At 38.0% G+C, this 18,280-nt stretch overlaps 2 protein-coding genes across 2 annotated transcripts; both read right to left on the bottom strand.

The window, feature by feature from the left end:
• Positions 1 to 431: 431 nt before the first annotated feature.
• Positions 432 to 6,603, bottom strand: LOC128614161 (excitatory amino acid transporter 1-like). Its single transcript, XM_053635485.1, has 9 exons — positions 5,870 to 6,603; positions 5,615 to 5,752; positions 5,256 to 5,463; positions 5,130 to 5,172; positions 4,677 to 4,990; positions 4,300 to 4,533; positions 2,650 to 2,844; positions 2,281 to 2,415; positions 432 to 2,024 (listed from the first exon to the last, which is right to left on the bottom strand). The coding sequence occupies exons 1-9, from the start codon at positions 5,952 to 5,954 to the stop codon at positions 1,859 to 1,861; spliced, it is 1,518 nt and encodes a 505-aa protein (XP_053491460.1). The 5' UTR covers positions 5,955 to 6,603; the 3' UTR covers positions 432 to 1,858.
• Positions 6,604 to 9,068: 2,465 nt separating this feature from the next.
• tax1bp3 (Tax1 (human T-cell leukemia virus type I) binding protein 3) lies at positions 9,069 to 12,843 on the bottom strand. Its single transcript, XM_053635554.1, has 4 exons — positions 12,698 to 12,843; positions 11,835 to 11,954; positions 11,636 to 11,713; positions 9,069 to 9,975 (listed from the first exon to the last, which is right to left on the bottom strand). The coding sequence occupies exons 1-4, from the start codon at positions 12,734 to 12,736 to the stop codon at positions 9,835 to 9,837; spliced, it is 378 nt and encodes a 125-aa protein (XP_053491529.1). The 5' UTR covers positions 12,737 to 12,843; the 3' UTR covers positions 9,069 to 9,834.
• Positions 12,844 to 18,280: the final 5,437 nt, after the last annotated feature.

Here is an 18,280-nt window from a genome sequence, read left to right on the forward strand (position 1 = left end):
TTGCGAGTCTTGTGTCACATCTGTTCAGTGTAGGGGAAGTGGTTAGGTCGGGCCAAGAGAATGTAACACTGTGCACATTCCGACACAATTGTTAGGAAATATCTGCTTTGAGGGCGGAGTGGTGACGCAGGGGGTAGAATTTAAGCAAATGTTTGTTTTGATAAATCCCACATGCCCTGAAAGGTTTATACACACAATTTACACACATATCATTTATAAATGAGGGTCCAGGTTCTACTCAAAGTTTCAGTGACTGCTGGTAAGCTCCAATTACATTAATGGTTTGAAGAAAAAACAAGTCAGATTGTTTACAATGAGGTATTATCTTCTTGTTTTGGAAACCCTGACAAGAAACCATGAACATTGACTATCAACCATGAATAATGTCTTATAAAAATGCCTTTGTGTTACCTTCCATTTTGTTTATTGAGGCACATACATACATACATACATACATACAGTATGTACTTACAGGATGGTTTATTCTATTCAACTTATTATTATTGTCAAGATACTGGAGATGAATATTTTCAGGAGGCACTGCATATATATCATACACCTTTATCTTTGAAATGATGGATAATCACTTAAAAGATTAACCCTGAATTTTAAAATCATATTTAACGTGCTATATTCTACATATAATTAGGCTGACATAAAAGTGGAAACAATACTGTAAAATGAATAAGAGCTGAGCACAGAGGCAGTCACCTCCAGCCTTACCACTGCATACTCAACTGTACATGAGTGTTTTTATCATTCATCCACCATTGTGAAATCTGTTGTATATTAAATGTCAAAAAAAAAAAATGTTTGATTCAAAATAAAACAATATATTAACATCAAACTGGAATAAATGCAAACTTAAAACATGAATTAACAAAACCACAATCAGTGTTATTTTAAACATTATTTAAAATGAATCAACAGTGTAAGTGAAAATTAATGGCGGTGCCATGCTGCAATGTAAGGTAAGATTTTCATTCACCATAATACCCACGGTCACGGACACAATAAGGGTCACCGTAGATCCAGAGCAAATAGTTAATGCAACAGTTACTGTTTTGTATAACATTTACATTGTAGATAGCACTGTGCCTTTTACTTCTCCCATTAAATGGAGATTCCACCAATGCAAATATTCATGATACAGAATCACTTTGATGATTTATGAATACAAAACATTTTATAAAATATTGCTTATAAGAGATGCCATGTACTTTGTGTAATCAAAACTACATGCTTACTACTCTATTAGGAAAAAAAGCTAAATCTAATGTTTGTTCCTCTGGGGAAGCCTTTAAACGTTCTATACTCTTAAAAAATTAACGTGCCAGTAGAGTAAAGTAGAGTGATTTAAGAAAACAAAAATTTTATGACAACACCTTTTGATTGATGGATGGACCATTTTTGTTGGTCCCAGAGTAAAAAATAAACAGATAAAAATAAGACCATAAATGTTAACATTATGCTGAAGGATCTTTGTGGTGGAAAATGACGGCAAGAAATTATAGACTGAAATGGGTTTTTTTTAGGGAAGTAAATATTGTTCATAGTTTAGTCTTAGCATTTGACCTTTTAGGCAACTAAGAATACTCCACTATGCAACGAATCCTTTTCTACTAGTGGTGAATTGTGGTATGTAATAGTACATACTGTAATTTGCAAAAAAAAAAAATGCTTGGATACTCCGATTTGACCTCTCATTATAAGGCTGAACAGTGTGGTATGATTACTTATTTTCGAACATGCTAATATGGTATAACATCCAATAATATGTTTCCAGGTGTTCTCTCTAGCAACAATATGATTATGATTTTTTTACATTGTACTTTCACTGTTTTGGTGCCCGAGGCAGTCATTCCTGGCAGATGAGCTGATAAGGATTTTCGTGCTCCTCAGTCTCAGAGTTGTCAGTATCGGTTCTGCAGTCCAGGTTCTGCAGCTCCTGTCGTGACAGATGTTCCACAATGCCAGCTCCCAAGGAGTCTCCCAGCACATTGGTAGTGGTTCTGAGGCGATCCCTGAACACAAACACACAAACAAATCTTCTCAGTGAAACACAACACATGACTTGCTTCCAAGGCATTTTGGAATTTAATTTGAGATTTGGATCTATAACGAGTTGCATCCTATATTCTGTACCGTGGCAACAGTACTGGCTTTAAAACATTTCATATTCCCTCAGATTATGTGTCTGCATTATGTATAAATAACCTTTTGCAAGAGTGCTCTCTGCTGGAGCTGCATGCTTCAATGTGACATTTAGTCAAGACTTACAAGAACCAATCCACAGCAACGATGAGTGTTATGTCCTCGGTGGGCAGTCCCACGGATGTCAATACAATCACCATGGTTACCAGACCAGCCTGAGGAATACCTGCTGCTCCAATGCTGGCAGCAGTTGCTGTGATACTGGAAAAGGACATTTTAATAAGAAAGAATATGATAGGAACTCCCAAGAAGTGTTTTAGGTGGCACACCACAAAGGGTCTCGTAGTTCTTGAAGAATTCAAAATATATAATTACTGAGATATATATATACTGAGATATAATATACTGAGATGTAGCACTATAACACAATGACCATTGGAAAAACAGGACTTTAATCATTCTTATTTAGGGTAAGAGTGTAGCATTCATTATTACCTGATGGTAAGTATTTGTCCAAAGTTCAGGTCCATGTCATTAACTTGGGCTATGAAAATGGCAGCCACTGCTTCATAAAGAGCTGTACCATCCATGTTTATGGTGGCTCCCACAGGCAAAACAAACCGCGTTACACGTTTGTCCACATGGTTGTTCTCCTCTAAGCAACGGAAGGTGATGGGAAGGGTGGCTGAACTGCAGAAAAGAAACAGATTTTTTATTGCATTGCTTTACAGCATTTCTTTTTCACAACACTCCCTGCACACTGTGCTAAACAAGAACATTTACAAATCAAACTACTAAATGTCCTTATTTGCTTAGAGCTCATTACTGTATAATCATTACTTTATAGCTCTCTGCTTTTTGTATGTACCTGTGTTTTGTTGTAATATTGCTCTAGTCAATCTATAAGCTCTTTTGTTTGTTGTATGCTTTGTGAAGTCATGCCATTTCTGCTCATCCCTTCAACCAATTTTATGGATTCTGATAACAATTTCTAGAAAAGCCTCTTTAAAATGATTGTGTTAATGTCCCACAATATCTGGCTCACGTGTAATACAAGGTTCACCAGTCATGCATTGCTCAGATGTTTGATAAGGGACAGAGGTTTGGGTTCTAGGTAGAAAGCTTAATGAAAGGAAGATCTTGTCCTCTTTTGCAGTCACTACCATTTCCATTCAAGCTGTCAATAAACCACTTTCTTGCCCAGCCTCAGCTGCCCCAGTAATTGAGAATGCCTCTTGAACCCAAATTGTAGAGAACCTAACACCATTCTTTGCCAATTATAATGAGACTTCTCCAGTGAGATAGTGATAGTGGTGGCAGTAAGAACACTCCATCTTTAACCAGTCTTTAATCAATTAAAATTGCCATCATCTTATGTGAAGAGTTTGCAATGGTCAGGTTACTTAACTCAGCCCTGCTCTGTACACTATATGATCCATCACCAAGAATGGGGAATAAGCCTACTGTCAAGGAATGGTTTAAAGAAATCTCCAGCCCGGTCACTCCCGCTCAACATACTTTGCTGCCTTACTATAGTCCACAACATCTCCTGTCAGAAACTCCACCAAGCCATCCCAAATAACCATCCGTGTACTCCATGGTCTCTCCTATCCTGGTCAAATTCCAAATTCCAGTGTCCCCAGTGTCTGTGATGGTTTCTGTTTCCTGGGTGGCTTCAATTCTGTGTCCAGAGTCAAACTGGTCCTGAACCCCAATTTTCAGAACACCTCACATCTTACCTCCTCATTAATCAGGCTTGCAACTCTGGCCTCTACTTTTGCCCATATTCCAGTTTCTGCTGCTGCCCCTGGCTATGGTCCCTTCCTTGCACCCAGCCTGGACCCTGTCTCTGTGCTATTTCCAGCCTTCATGTGAGCCTCGGATCATACCCCTGTGCCAACCTCTGTCTCAGTCCCAGTCTCCATCTCAGTCACTGGAATTAGTCCTGTCTCTATGGACTAAGTCCTTTTGATCCTTGTTCTAACAGTGCCACCTGGTGCTCCAGAGAGTGCAGTATCACTCACTGCCTTATCTGTAGTCCAGATGTCTCCCTGTATGCTGTTTTTCATATGAGAAGTGCATTAAGAAAGGAGCTCAATCGTTAAACTTCTGTGTTGCAAATAATGTAAAGAATGTTCTAATCACCTGGAAGATGTTCCTAAGGCAGTAACCAAAGCTTGGATTAGACCACCAATAAATGTGTAGGGGTTCCTCCGAGTGATCAGGAAGAAGAGCAAGGGCAGAATGAAGAGACCATGGACGAGTAAACCAACGATCACACAGACTGTGTACATGCCCAACTGTCCTCCAATCTGTGCCAGGTCTTTCATCTCAATGATTTTTCCAGCAATTAGAAAGAGGATCCCAATTGGTGCGTACCTAAAGGATGTTTGAATAGGCCAAATCAAGTGTTCATTACAAAGTGGTAGGCAAAAAAAAAATCTCTCACATATTACTTATTCCGACATTACATAAAGTTTCACTTGAAATGAATGTGTAGGTCACTGTACCCGGGCACTTACCAGATTATGATAGCTACCAAGCGCATTATGGCATCATTGAGGCAATCAAAGAATTCCTTCAGTGGCTGGCCCTTCTGCTTCATATTCCCAATCACTAAGCCAAAGAACATAGAAAACACTACCAGACCCAGAGCATTCACTCCATTAGAGGAGCCTGAGACTGGAATCATCTCCTCCACTGTCTCCTGGAAGGTCTGCAGGACTGCACTGTAATTTCCCACCTGGCTGAACTTGGTGGCATTGGTGTCATGACTTGCATTGACTAAAACAGTGATGTCCTTGGTGAAAACAGTTTTCTTGTAAAAAGTTTTGTACTGTACAAGAAAAAAAACAGAAGAAATTTACATGTAAGTTCAGTTCTACTTATTCAGTTCTACTTATCTTACTTATTTTAATTGCATTTGTTTCTCTTTTCCTCAGCAACAGCGAATCAAAGCATCATATATGCCATACCTGTTTGAAACAGGCTTCCACTAAATTAGGCGGAAACATATTTCTGTAAGAGAAGTGAAAATGTAAACTATTATAACAATTTGCCATCAAAATATCAAATACATTCACATGGCTGTCTCTCTTCACCTGATAAGATCAAGAAAGGCATCAGTGGCTTGCACTGATTCAATACTGGCATTAGAGGACATTGGACTATTTCTGTTGCCTTTTCCAGGTTTTATGATGACCACCAAGACAATACCAATGAACACAGCAATGATAGTGGTCACCGTATAGTAAATGATAGCCCATGCTCCCATCTTTCCAGAAGCTCTACTATCCAAGGAAGAAATACCTGGTAAAAGGGCAAAATGGCATAAACTTTAACACATGGGAAGAACTCTTTTCTAAATACAAACTGAATACAGTCAGTTCACACCCGTTTACAACCAGCTTCCAGTTGTTTTGCCACACTGAGCAAATCTGCATCTGTTGTATCCACGTACCTGTAACAAGACTGGACACGATGAGTGGAAGGACTAGCATCTGTAACATCCTCATCAGTAGCTCCCCAGGGAAAGAGAAATATTTGATTTCCCTCATGGATAAGTTTTGAGGTCGCAGAGCAAATCCAAACACGATTCCTGAACATTACAGGGTCCAGGGCTTATAAATGCAAATAAACTTCACTAAGCAGCTGTTTAACATCTGAGAACTTGGCATGTTCGAGGTTAATCACACATTTTATCGTCCACGCTTACCGACTACAACTGCTGCCACAGTGAAGAGCACAAAGGTGTTGCGGCGCAGGAACGACTTGCACATCCTGACCTCGGCTCCAGACATTTTCTGTATGGCTCTGCATGGTGAAACAAGTGAAGGTTATATTTGATTATTTCTAATAGTCTGCTGTAACTATGTTGCATATCAAGTATCATTTTGATAGTTCTTATCATATGATAATTCCCCACACACTGAGAAAATGTTACATTTTCTTCATGTAGCAATGACTTTAGATGCCAGTGGTGGAACCATGACCTTCCAATCACCACATGAGTGGAACACTTGGAGGACTTTACCTGTAATGAACAGTGAAAAGAAAAACTGCTCTGAGATCTGTGTAAAAGTTAAATACCATAGTATCACACTACTAGTACAAAGGATTGCCTTGCATGCCCTATCTGCTCCATCTGTCACTTACACACACACACACATTTCCTCAGCACATTTCATCCAGCTTGGTGATTTCATGCTGTGTGCAGAAAGAAAACCCAGTTGCTCAAGCTCTTACTGGAGCTATACTAAACTGATATATGCCTAAAATGAAGCAACTGAGTAAGAATAATTATAATTAATTAATACATCAAGGGTTTCCCTAATCTAATTTGAATATTTTAAATGCTAATGCAGATAGCTGGAAACATATTTGTGATGTTATTTATTATTTACTTTAAAAAAAATTAAATAAAAAAGTAGACTATAAAAAGTAACACTTACCCTGTTTAAACTGATCGAAGCACTGTTGAGTGATGGCAAGTCCTGAGAAGTAGGCAGGAGTAACAAGAGGCAAAGATACTTCAGTAAGTCTTGCTATATCAGCTTGCTCTTCCTACAATGATTAATAATTCTGATTGACATCTGATTCTGATTCAGACTGGGGAAGAAGGAGAAATGTGTGGTTTGCGTGGGAACAGACGCTTAAGCATCCTCCAGGCGAAAAGAGCAACTGGTTGCTGCAACACCGTTAGTTAATATAGGAGGAGGAGGCGGTCTGCTGCAGCATGCAGAGAGAATGAAGTGCGGCTTGTGGAATATGCGTTAAGAAACGTGTAGCTAATTACAGATACAAGTGAAATTCTCACACTTTCACAGGTTTATGTTCAATAAATTTGGTACAGTACACAGCGAAATGAAACAACGTTCCTCTAGGACCGTGGTGCTACATAAAACACCACACTAACCACATGAGACGACACAGAACTAAATAAGATCTACACATTTTTACATAAAGTGCACGTGCAGATGTGTGCTAACAACACATGACAATACAGAACTACTAAAACAGGACAATAGGCACATTAAGTGACAGTGTAGAGCCTCCCACATCATCTTAGACTCATCACCATCCACATCATCTTGGACCACTTATCTTAATTTTTTTTATATATATATATATATATATATATATATATATATATATATATATATATATATATATATATATATATATATATATATATATATATAGAGAGAGAGAGAGAGAGAGAGAGAGAGAGAGAGAGAGAGAGAGAGAGAGAGAGGTTAGCACGTTCGCCTCACACCGCCAGGGTTGGGGGTTCGATTCCCGCCCTCGCCCTGTGTGTGCGGAGTTTGCATGTTCTCCCCGTGCTGCGGGGGTTTCTTCCGGGTACTCCGGTTTCCTCCCCCAGTCTAAAGACATGCATGGTAGGCTGACTGGCATGTCCAAAGTGTCCATAGTGTATGGGTGAGAGAGTGTGTGCATGATTGTGCCCTGCGATGGATTGGCAACCTGTCCAGGGTGTACCCCGCCTTGTGCCCGATGCTCCATGGGATAGGCTCCAGGTCTCCCCATGACCCTGAAAAAGATATGCGGGATAGAAGATGGATGGATGGATGAAAGAAAGAAAGAAAGAAAGAAAGAAAGATATATATATATATATATATATATTAGTTAAAGTGATCTCAGTGACTTCAACCATGGCATGGGTTATCAGTTATCAGATGGGCTGGTTAGAGTATTGCAGAAACTGCTGATCTTGGATTTTCACACACAACATCCTCTAGAGTTTATACAGAATGGTGCAAACAAAACATCCAGTGAGCTGCAGTTCTGCAGGCAGAAACGCCTTGTTGAAAAGAGAGGTCAGAGGAGAACGACCGGACTGGTTTGAGCGAACAGGAAGGCTATGAACACTGAATTCCACTCCTGTCAGCCATAAAACAGAAATCTGAAAGTACAGTGAGCAGACTCTTCAAAACTGCACAGTTGAAGATTGGGAATCAGGTCTGGTGAATCTTAATTCCTGCTGCAGAAGTTTGGGTCAGAATTTGGTGCTGCATGAATCCATGGATCCAACCTGCTTAGTGTTAGCAGCCCAGGCTGGTGGAGGTGGTGTGATGGTGTGGGGAATGTTATCTTGGCATACTCAAGGCCTGTTAATACCAGTCGAGCATTGTTTGAACGCCACCAACTATTCAAGTATAGCTGCCGACCACGTGCATCCCTTCATGGCCACAATTCCGCATCTTCTAATGGCTACTTCCAGCAGGATAATGCACCACGTCACCAAGCAAGTCCTCTCAAACTGGTTGCATGAACATGACAGAGTTCACTACCCTCCAATGGCCTTCCCAGTCTGAATCCATGAACCCATGAAATGTGTAAATACAAAAATTTACATTAATACAGTGTTTGTCCTTAATTCCACAGTTTATGAATTGATGGCCTGACAAACATACTGTTGCAAAAATGCATAAACACTCACCTACATTCTATTTTCACTGCTCTGTAAGACTAGCTGATCCACAAAGCATTTTGTGAAATATTACATTACAAATTCATATAACTTAAAACATCCTGCAGACATACATTTGTAACATTTTATTTTTGATTAATTACATAAAGCAGCACCAAAAGCAGTGTACTTGCATCCATAAGATAAAAGGGAAATGCCTATAGGCTAAATTAAGAGATGAAAGTGAAATCATCACTGTACTGAAACGACTGAGCAAACAGCAAAAGGTCAGGCAATAGATTTTATGCTTTGAAATGTCACCTGATTGCTCTCTCTCACACACACAAATCTCCTGACAATGACAGTAAGCTTATTTTCACATTTCTAAAATTCTCTTGACTGTATTATATTACTACAAACATAAGCAACACGCAACGTGCATTTCTACATATGTGATTAATGAAATGAGTAACAAACAAGCTCATAGGATTCACTTATTTATTCAAAGTGGAAAACAATTATACAGTAAAGACAATTTACAAGACTGTAGTAATTCCTGGGAAAGGCAGATCAGTAAAGGTCCCTAAATACAAGGTTTTATTGTGTGGCGACGATAAGGCTTTCGTGGTCTTATTTCAAATACGGACGATTACAAGAAATTACAAAAACGGTATTAGTGTTGTGTACTACAACAAAATTCAGCATAATTGAAAGAACATATAAAAATTTAGATTGCAGAGACAAAACAAGTCTTGAACATAGACGGGTATAGATGTATACAACATCCTACAACAAATGAAAGGAAATATTAGTGGTCTTTTACGTGTAGTTGGTAAACATGTTACTTGGATTTATCTGGAATCAGTCTAGAGGATATTTTATTATAAAATACAACTGAAGGCAATAATTGGTATAAACCTACTTGTAGCCCTTGTAATCGATGAGAAAAAGAATGATTTTCATTGCAACACTGGGAATAATGCACTTCAAGGTCAACCCTATGGAATGCAAGAGTGAGGTGTACAAAAAGTGACACCAGTGTATTACAAACATTACTAAATCATGCTGTCAGTGTAGATTTGAAGATTTGTCTGAAAAAAGAAGAAGAAAAAAAAAAACCAAACAGTAAAAACCACCCAATGAGATGCTAAATGGGAATGACATTATCCTTGGATTGATTGCAATGTATATATGAAAAGTTACATACTGTGTAAGAATGATTGACACATGACATTCATAAAGGAGTTCTCTTAGTGTTGCATCATGGACTGTCTGACTACCTCCTCCAGAGATTTTCTGTTTACCAGTAGCCGGACGATGTCTTCATTCTTTTTAGTTAGTCTTTTCCGTGCTTGGTCATGGGTCACCATGGTCATATCCCAGCCATTCACCTGTTTTATGTACATAAACACACACACACACACACACACACACACACACACAGATCAACAAATTACATTAACATAACTATGTAGATATTTTAAATTTTACACATGGAAGTATTAATGTGGTTTTAAGATCAGACTGAAGCAAATTAACCCTATTCAACCTACTGGTAAACCAAACTGGCAACCTATTCAAACAACTACATGCATTTCATTTTAGTTATTTATTGGTTTGTTTGCACAGCTTAGCTTGAAGCTACCCCACAAATTACACACTTTGGGTACTGGTACTATTAATACAATGTACTATTACTACAGAGATGATGTACTAAATGAATTGTGGAACACTGGACACTTTTCACACTCGATAGTTACAGCCTAATCTATGCAGGGGAAGGCAAGGAGCAACCAGAGGACATCACAACTTGAACTTTGGGTGAGAACACTGATGCAGTACTGACACAAATGAGGAACAAACGTTTAGACCCCACATTCTGCTTAAAAACAGTGGTTGTTTCTGTGGACTGGTGTGAGGGTGTATGTAGTAATACATAATTCCTACATATACATGTAACTCAAATCATCACTCTTTACAACCATCGTGAGCAGAAAAGCATCTCAGCATGCACAAAAACATCGAACCTTGAGATGGATGTTCTACAATAGCAGAAGACCACATCAGGTTACACTCCTGTCAGCCAAAAACAGGAAGCTGAGGCGATCATGAGCACTGACTCACCACCTCAAAGTTGATGTGCTGTGTGTTCTGAGATGCTGTGTAAACCAGCTCATCTGGCACCAACAACCATGCCACAATCAAAGTCAGAGATCACACTTTTTCTTCATTCTGATGTTTGACTCTTGAACTGTAACGGCATGTTTTTTTGAACCACTGCCACATGATTGGCTGATTAGACAGCATCAAGGATTATTTTAATTGGCACAGCATGAGTTAATATAATCTCCATTTTTTCCCCCCCAATCTGTGTTTTTCAGGCTTTACCCTGAGGGATCGTGTGTGTGCTACTAAATGAAAAAAATACAGCAGCTCAAAGCTCACAGAAGTCCTGGTTGTGTTCAGATATTAAAAGAAAGACAATCCAACCACTCTGACAGTTTAAAATGTCCTCTGAATGGTCCCCAATTTTGCAGATTCTCTTCAAGTAAGTAAATAAAATGTTATTTATATAGCACACATTTAAACAGCAAACCTGACTAAAGTACAGAACAGAGTAAGAAAAAGTTCAATAGAAATAGAAAACAATAAAACCAAATACAGACAGACAATAAGCAATAGTGAAAATTTGATTAAAAGGCCTGGGAGAAGAGATACGCTATGCTTTCAGCCTCATTTTAAAGATGATAATGGAAGGTGCAAGGCAGATGTCCGGTGACAACTGATTCCATAAACAAGGGGCAGCGGCTGAAAAAGCTCTAACTCCCCCCCCCCGACCCTGCGCTCTTACCCCAACTTCCTAACATGCTGGGATATGCAAAGAAAAGAAATACACTCTGCTGTAATGTATATGAGACAAATAAAGACCATCATTAAATGCAAACATCAGCAGGAGAGAAGAGCCTCTGGTGGATGAAATGATTTTGAAATTCTCTTGGTTGTCCGTTTTGTAACATTTACCACCATGACGCATAAATCTGATATCCTTACCTGCATTATTTTATCCCCCATCATGAGACCTGCAACTTCTGCTGGTCCTCCTTTTGTTACCCTTGTGACATAAATGCCCTGATTGAAAAGCAGACAGCAGCAGCATTTAAAACAAATCTAAACAAGCGTATGCATGCATGCTGTTCGCAGTCATCATTCAAACACTATGTTCAAAACGAGGCTAATAGAAAACTCTCACCTTGTCTGTCTTGTCCTCTGAGAATGGATTCTGACTTGGATCTTGGTCAATTCCCCCTCCAATGCTAAAGCCCAATATTAAATTATCCCCATCACGTAGTTTATGAATCTCAATCCGTTGCTGAAAGACACAGAAAGCAAAGCTTTTTCAGATTACCTGCAGCACAGTCACACAAACTCGGCTTGCCCATATATGGACATACACTAACGTTACCTGCAAGTCATTTAGAGACACAAGCCACGCCTAGAATTTACCTGCGGGTCCAAAACAGTCCTTTCAGAAATAATAATTTAAAAAAAAAAAAACCTTGCATATAAAGTCAACTTATTCATTCTCACTTGAGGCTCATTGGAAAAAAAATGGAGCCGCTAGTCCGACCTACAGAGTTACTAATATCGTTACTAGCTCCCATTTAACTTCCGTTAGCTATGTGCTAGCTGCAGATATCAAGGAGAGTAAGCTAAGCTAAGCGTTTGGTTGCTTGCTAATTAGTCAAACAAATGACTGGTGACATTTAACAAACTAAACACATCAATTATACTGAATTATGATATTAAGTATAAGTGTTCATTTGTTATGTTGGTACAGTTCAGGCAACACAGCTAGTTATGGGACAGGTTGATAACTTGAATAAATTAAACTTAGCTAGCTATCTTACGCAGTTCCACGAACATCTACCAAGACATCAACTAGAAGACTAATTTACCCGTTAACTAGATTCATATTAAGGGAAGTTTTATTATTTTATTTTTTTACACGACTATTGGAAGTAAAAGAAGTTAGCTGGCTACCTCTCTAACCTGGTGTTCTGGACTGGTGTGGAGCTGGAAAGTTTCGGGAGCTCAGGATGAAACATGACTTACCACGACAGCAGTGACAGGTTGTCCCGGTATGTACGACATGTTTAAAAGTTAATGCAGTGTTTTTCCTGAATCCGAGAACAATAAAACGCGCCTCTTACAAGGATTTGAGACACGGATCTGTGGTTCCACCCATAAATGACAGCATGCAGATACCACGCTGTGGGCGGAGCCAATGTGGGGGAGGGGTGTGAGAGAGAGAGAGAGAGAGAGAGAGAGAGAGAGAGCGAGCGAGCGAGCGAGCATGAATGAATGAATGAATGAATGTGAGTGTGTGTGTGTGAGAGAGAGAGAGAGAGAGAGAGAGTGTGAGTTAGTTAGTGTGTGTGTGTGTGTGTGTGTGTGAGAGAGAGAGAGAGAGAGAGAGAGTTAGTGTGTGTGTGTGTGAGAGAGAGAGAGAGAGTTAGTGTGTGTGTGTGTGAGAGAGAGAGAGAGAGAGAGAGAGAGAGAGAGAGTTAGTTAGTTAGTGTGTGTGTTTAACGTTTTAAACAATCAATATGGTCATTTTATGTATAAAAGCTAGTTTTGGGCCAGTCTGGATAAAAATTTTGCTCTTTCCCTTTTTCACAATGAGGAGGGGTTTTTTTGTTTTGTTTGGTTTGGTTTTTTTTGAGGGTTTTTTTTGTTTTTAGTGCCCTGATAAGATAATTTATTCATTAAGGAAAAGTAGCCATTTATGCAACATACTAGTATACTTTTAGAGGTAAAGAAGACCTTGGGCCAGGGTGAATTTGTTGACTTGAAGTCCCTTTCTTTCGGAATATGGTACGGTTTTGGTGCCTCAAGCAGTTTTAACCCTTTAAACAGTTCTCTGAATTTATATATATATATATATACAGTATCTCACAAAAGTGAGTACACCCCTCACATTTTTGTAAATATTTGATTATATCTTTTCATGTGACAACACTGAAGAAATGACACTTTGCTACAATGTAATGTAGTGAGTGTACAGCTTGTGTAACAGTGTAAATTTGCTGTCCCCTCAAAATAACTCAACACACAGCCATTAATGTCTAAACCGCTGGCAACAAAATTAGCCATTTTCCCTCCCTGGTGTCATATGACTTGTTAGTGTTACAAGGTGTGTAATATATATATATATATATATATATATATATATATATATATATATATATATATATATATATATATATATATATATAGGTTCTTATAGAGAAGTTTGTCCTTTTAATCATGGTCTTGGCACAGCAGGTATTGTCCTGAAATCTTCTTCAGCAAAAATAAAAACTTCTGAGACTCGATGTTTTTGATGGCAATAAGAGATTAGACTTTTATTACCATAGTAACAAAAGCCGAGTCGGTTTGCAAAGCGACTGTCTTGGTACAATCATAGCTCATGTATATATACCATCTTAAAACAATGACCTTGTTGAGTGGGGGGTTTCCATGTTCCAATCGCATTTCTGTCATCTTGAAACAATTATGTTTTTTTCAGTTTTCTTATCTATAACTGAGGTGCAAGCTCAGCTCTTTTTTTAAGTTTCTATTTTACTGATTTGCATACAGACTCAATATCTCTAAGCAGTTTCAGAGAGTGAGATTGTTCTGAGAAATGACAGAGCAAGCCCAGAAGAAAAAGATACACTTTCCAATGGACTCATGTGCACTCACATGATTTTACACAATAGTCACACCAGCTTGACCTACTTTGATTTTAGTTTCTCTGAATAATAAATTGATTCTCTTCTAATATCTCATACATTGGTCACACATGATTAGATCTCATTTTGATTTCTTAACATATACCAATTGATTTCTTGCATGTAACATTTGCTTATGAATATATACCATACTATCACACACACATATCCTTGAACATTTGTACATCTTCTCTAACACAGGTGGCCTTATCAGTACTTGGACATTTGCGCACACAGGCCTTTGCGTACGACATTCTGTATTTATGTAACTTCTGCAGTTCTTCTGAACAATAGCCCACTCATAAAGCTTGACAGTAATAGTGGATACACACTAAGAAATGACAGATAACAAATTAGCAAGCTAGGGAGAAAAAGATACAAACTGTGAGTGAGAACTGTGTGCTCAGTGATTTCCCACAAGCTGGAGTTAGTTAGTTTCACCTACATGAATATTCACCTCTTATTTTCTGATTAATAAAATATTCCATGTACCATTACAACACAATCATGTTTAAATGCTGATTTAACATTAAGTCACTCTCTTTTCATGATTGAAATACATTTCAAAGTCAATATTAGACCTTTGATGGATTAAAACCTTTCTTATCACTCGGATTATTTTAACTTTTGATTATAGCTGATGGATTATATAATAATCATATTTAAATCATAGTCTGATCAAAGAAATCCTTCTATAGTACTAGTCGCCTCACACCCAGGTTCCCCAGTTCAAATCCACCACGGCCCTAACCAGGATAACCAGTTACTGAAAGTGAGTGAGTGCGTGGGATAACATGGTCTTGGGAACTGGCTCCAAATATATTTCATGAAGACAATTCTTTCAGATTGTGATGATTTTAGTGGCCCAAGACATGTAACCCATTAAACAGTACATTAACTCAGACGTATATATATGAAAAGTAGGCCTTTTATCCAATATAATATTGTCATTTTAAGGGTGATAAAGTGTTTTAATAAATCCCAATTTGTACCAACAACAAAAAGAAATCAAGTAAAAATTATTTTTAGTATTATTATTATTATTAGTAGTAGTAGTAGTAGTAGTAATAGTAGCAGTAGTAGTAGTAATATCAATAGTAGTAGTAATAGTAATAGTAGTAGTAATAGTAATAGTATTAGCAGTAGTAGTAGTAGTAATAGTAATAGTAATAGTAGTAGTAATAGTAATAGTAGCAGTAGTAGTAATAGTGTTACAATGTTTTACAATACACAACACTTTTTAAAAGACTAATGAGTGCCCTCGACAGGCTCAATGCTGTATCTGCAATCATTTCATATTTGAGAATAAAGCAACAAGGCTACAGGAATAAAACAGAAAATGCCATTTTCCTGCATCCGAAAGTCTCAAATGTTAAGTTTACAAGGCCATAATTTTAAAATCCTACAGAAAAAAATATTCCTATTCAATATTTTGAAAGTATTTTGCACAGAATTTCATATGCAATTGTTGGGTTTTTTTTTGGGGGGGGGGGGGGGAGTGATGTTTTGGGAAAGCGGAAGTGTTGTAGAAAATAAGCTGACAGTGCAATTTGCCTGCAAGTGAATATTACAGTTAATTTCATATGCAATTGTCAGAAATTTGTCGAGTAAATATTTTTAGACGTTTTGAGTATAATGCGAGAATGGTGTAGGAAATATACAGTGATGTTAACGCTTCATGGCGCCATCTACAGGCGGGAGATCGTAACTGGTGGACCGTTTAAGGTGGAAAAGAAAATATTCAGAAGAAATGTACGAATAAAAAGGTAACTTCAGCCTCGTATCTTTTGACACTCCGACTGTACTTTGCTTTTCTTTCCACGCTAATGACGCATATAATAAATATTTCTTGAAGTCAGAATTGGAGCAAGGTTCACTCATGTTTCATACACCATAATTTACTAATTGAAGTATGGAGGACAAAAGTGTGATTCAATTCAATTCAATTTTATTTGTATAGCGCTTTTTACAATGGCCATTGTCTCAAAGCAGCTTTACAGAAACATATAAACACAGGATACAGATTTTAAGTGTGTGAATTTATCACCATTGAGCGAGCCGGTGGCGACGGTGGCAAGGAAAAACTCCCTAAGATGATATGAGGTAGAAACCTTGAGAGGAACCATACTCAGAAGGGAACCCATCCTCATGTGGGTAACAACAGATAGTGTGAAAGTAAAGGAAAGTTCATTATGGTTTTAACATGAAGTCTGTTTGTTGAACTACTCCAATGTTCACTAAAGGAGACCCGAGTGCAAAACTGCATGTGGTAATTTCAGTCCTAAGGCCATTGCAACAACCGTAGTCCCAGCAATCACAGCGAGATTGTCCATGTGGAATTGAGGTCCAAAACCATTTCCATGGTACTTCAAGTGGTACCATCCTAAGCAATCTCCAGGCTGTAGCCTCCAGTTGATGAGAGCTCCATCCAGAGGTAGGGCATCAGGATGGATCAGGCAGGTCTGGAGAGCAGAAAGGGTCAGGATCGCTGGCATCTCCATAAAATCATGCGTGGCTCGACAGGTGTGATTTGTTGTTGTTGTTCTTCTTCTTCTTTCACTGTGCTTACACGTAAATATGGCAAATACAGTATGTACATTTTGAGTATTTTGACCTTGTACAAAAGCGGTCAGCATCTCATATCTGTACCCAACTATTGTGATGATATGTTAATATGCATAATCATGAATAACTTTCTACTCTAGTACTCACACTAAAGTGTGTATGAGTGGCATTTCTGCGAGTTAAACTGAACTGAATAAAAATTGTATTAATACATACATGGATACCATGGTCATCAAATTTATAATATCTTATAACACTACAGATGTGGCCTTTAAGAATGCGCGTTAAGAATTACGCAATTCATCACGTGTGATTAGACTTTTAATTAATCATTAAGTGGCATGTTTTCAAGAGGTAGGAGAAAACTAGAGAACTGTAGGAAACCCACACTGGCCCAAGAGGAATCGTGAAACACTACAGAAGTGACCACAGTTCAGCATTGAACCTGCAACCCTTGGAACATGAAATATTAACACTACTAATTATGCCAACTTACGACTGCAGTCACTGATCAAACCTTAGGTTTTAACTATTCCTTATATATAAATGTGAGCATCTGAATCATGCTGAAACACTTACTCTATCCAGTTTATTCATCCTGGTCAGAAATGCACAAGCCTGCTAAAGTTTAACAAGCTTACCTTATGGATTAATTAACAAAGCAATGTTTACCTAATTTACTGATACATAGAAGTCTTTAAGCAAAGAAATATAACAGTACAAATAATTAAGAATATGTACAAATACTAAACAATAAGTATGCTAAATATGTATGCTTTTTTTCTAAGTTATACACAAATTAAGTATAGATACAAAGTTTATATGCATACTTGAAATATAAGTATTCATACTAGAATTCCAAGTGTACATACTTAAAAAAATAATTATGCATACTAGAATTTTAAGAATTCGTGCCAAAATTTAAATATACATAATTAAAAATCAGTTTTCAAAATAAATACAGTATAGGCAAGGGGATTCAAGTGGATTTGTAGTTTCACACATTTGCCAGTCCAGTTTTGAACATCAGAGTTCCTTTGATGACATTTGTTTAGACAGGTGTCAAGATGATGTGAGCCAAATTTGGTGAAGATTGGACAAAAAATTTGGAGGAGGAAGAGCAAAAATGGCACTCAGATGGAAGCATTTTGATATGTTATTGTAACTTTTGACAAGTAAATGGGACTGTCATGACATTTGTTGTATAGCTTCAGGGTATGGTCCTGGAGATGCCTACCAGGTTTTGTGTCAGTGTGCAAGGTCTTTGCTGAGATATAGTCTCACTTCCTGTTTGGTGGCTGTTCGCCGTCAGATTTGTTGGCACATTACGAGCAAACCCTGTATAACCCCGTATTAT

Source organism: Ictalurus furcatus, chromosome 10 (genome assembly GCF_023375685.1).
Source record: "Ictalurus furcatus strain D&B chromosome 10, Billie_1.0, whole genome shotgun sequence".
NCBI lineage: Eukaryota > Metazoa > Chordata > Actinopteri > Siluriformes > Ictaluridae > Ictalurus > Ictalurus furcatus.

Coding starts and splice junctions, on each gene's coding strand:
- LOC128614161 (XM_053635485.1), bottom strand. CDS start 5,954: ATGTCTGGAGCCGAGGTCAGGATGTGCAAGTCGTTCCTGCGCCGCAAC. Junction 5,464..5,614: donor CGTGTCCAGTCTTGTTACAG/GTACGTGGATAC, acceptor CCCTTTTACCAG/GTATTTCTTCCTTGGATAGT. Junction 2,416..2,649: donor GGACAAATACTTACCATCAG/GTAATAATGAAT, acceptor GTCCTTTTCCAG/TATCACAGCAACTGCTGCCA.
- tax1bp3 (XM_053635554.1), bottom strand. CDS start 12,736: ATGTCGTACATACCGGGACAACCTGTCACTGCTGTCGTG. Junction 11,714..11,834: donor CAGAGGACAAGACAGACAAG/GTGAGAGTTTTC, acceptor CTTTTCAATCAG/GGCATTTATGTCACAAGGGT. Junction 9,976..11,635: donor TGGGGGATAAAATAATGCAG/GTAAGGATATCA, acceptor TACATAAAACAG/GTGAATGGCTGGGATATGAC.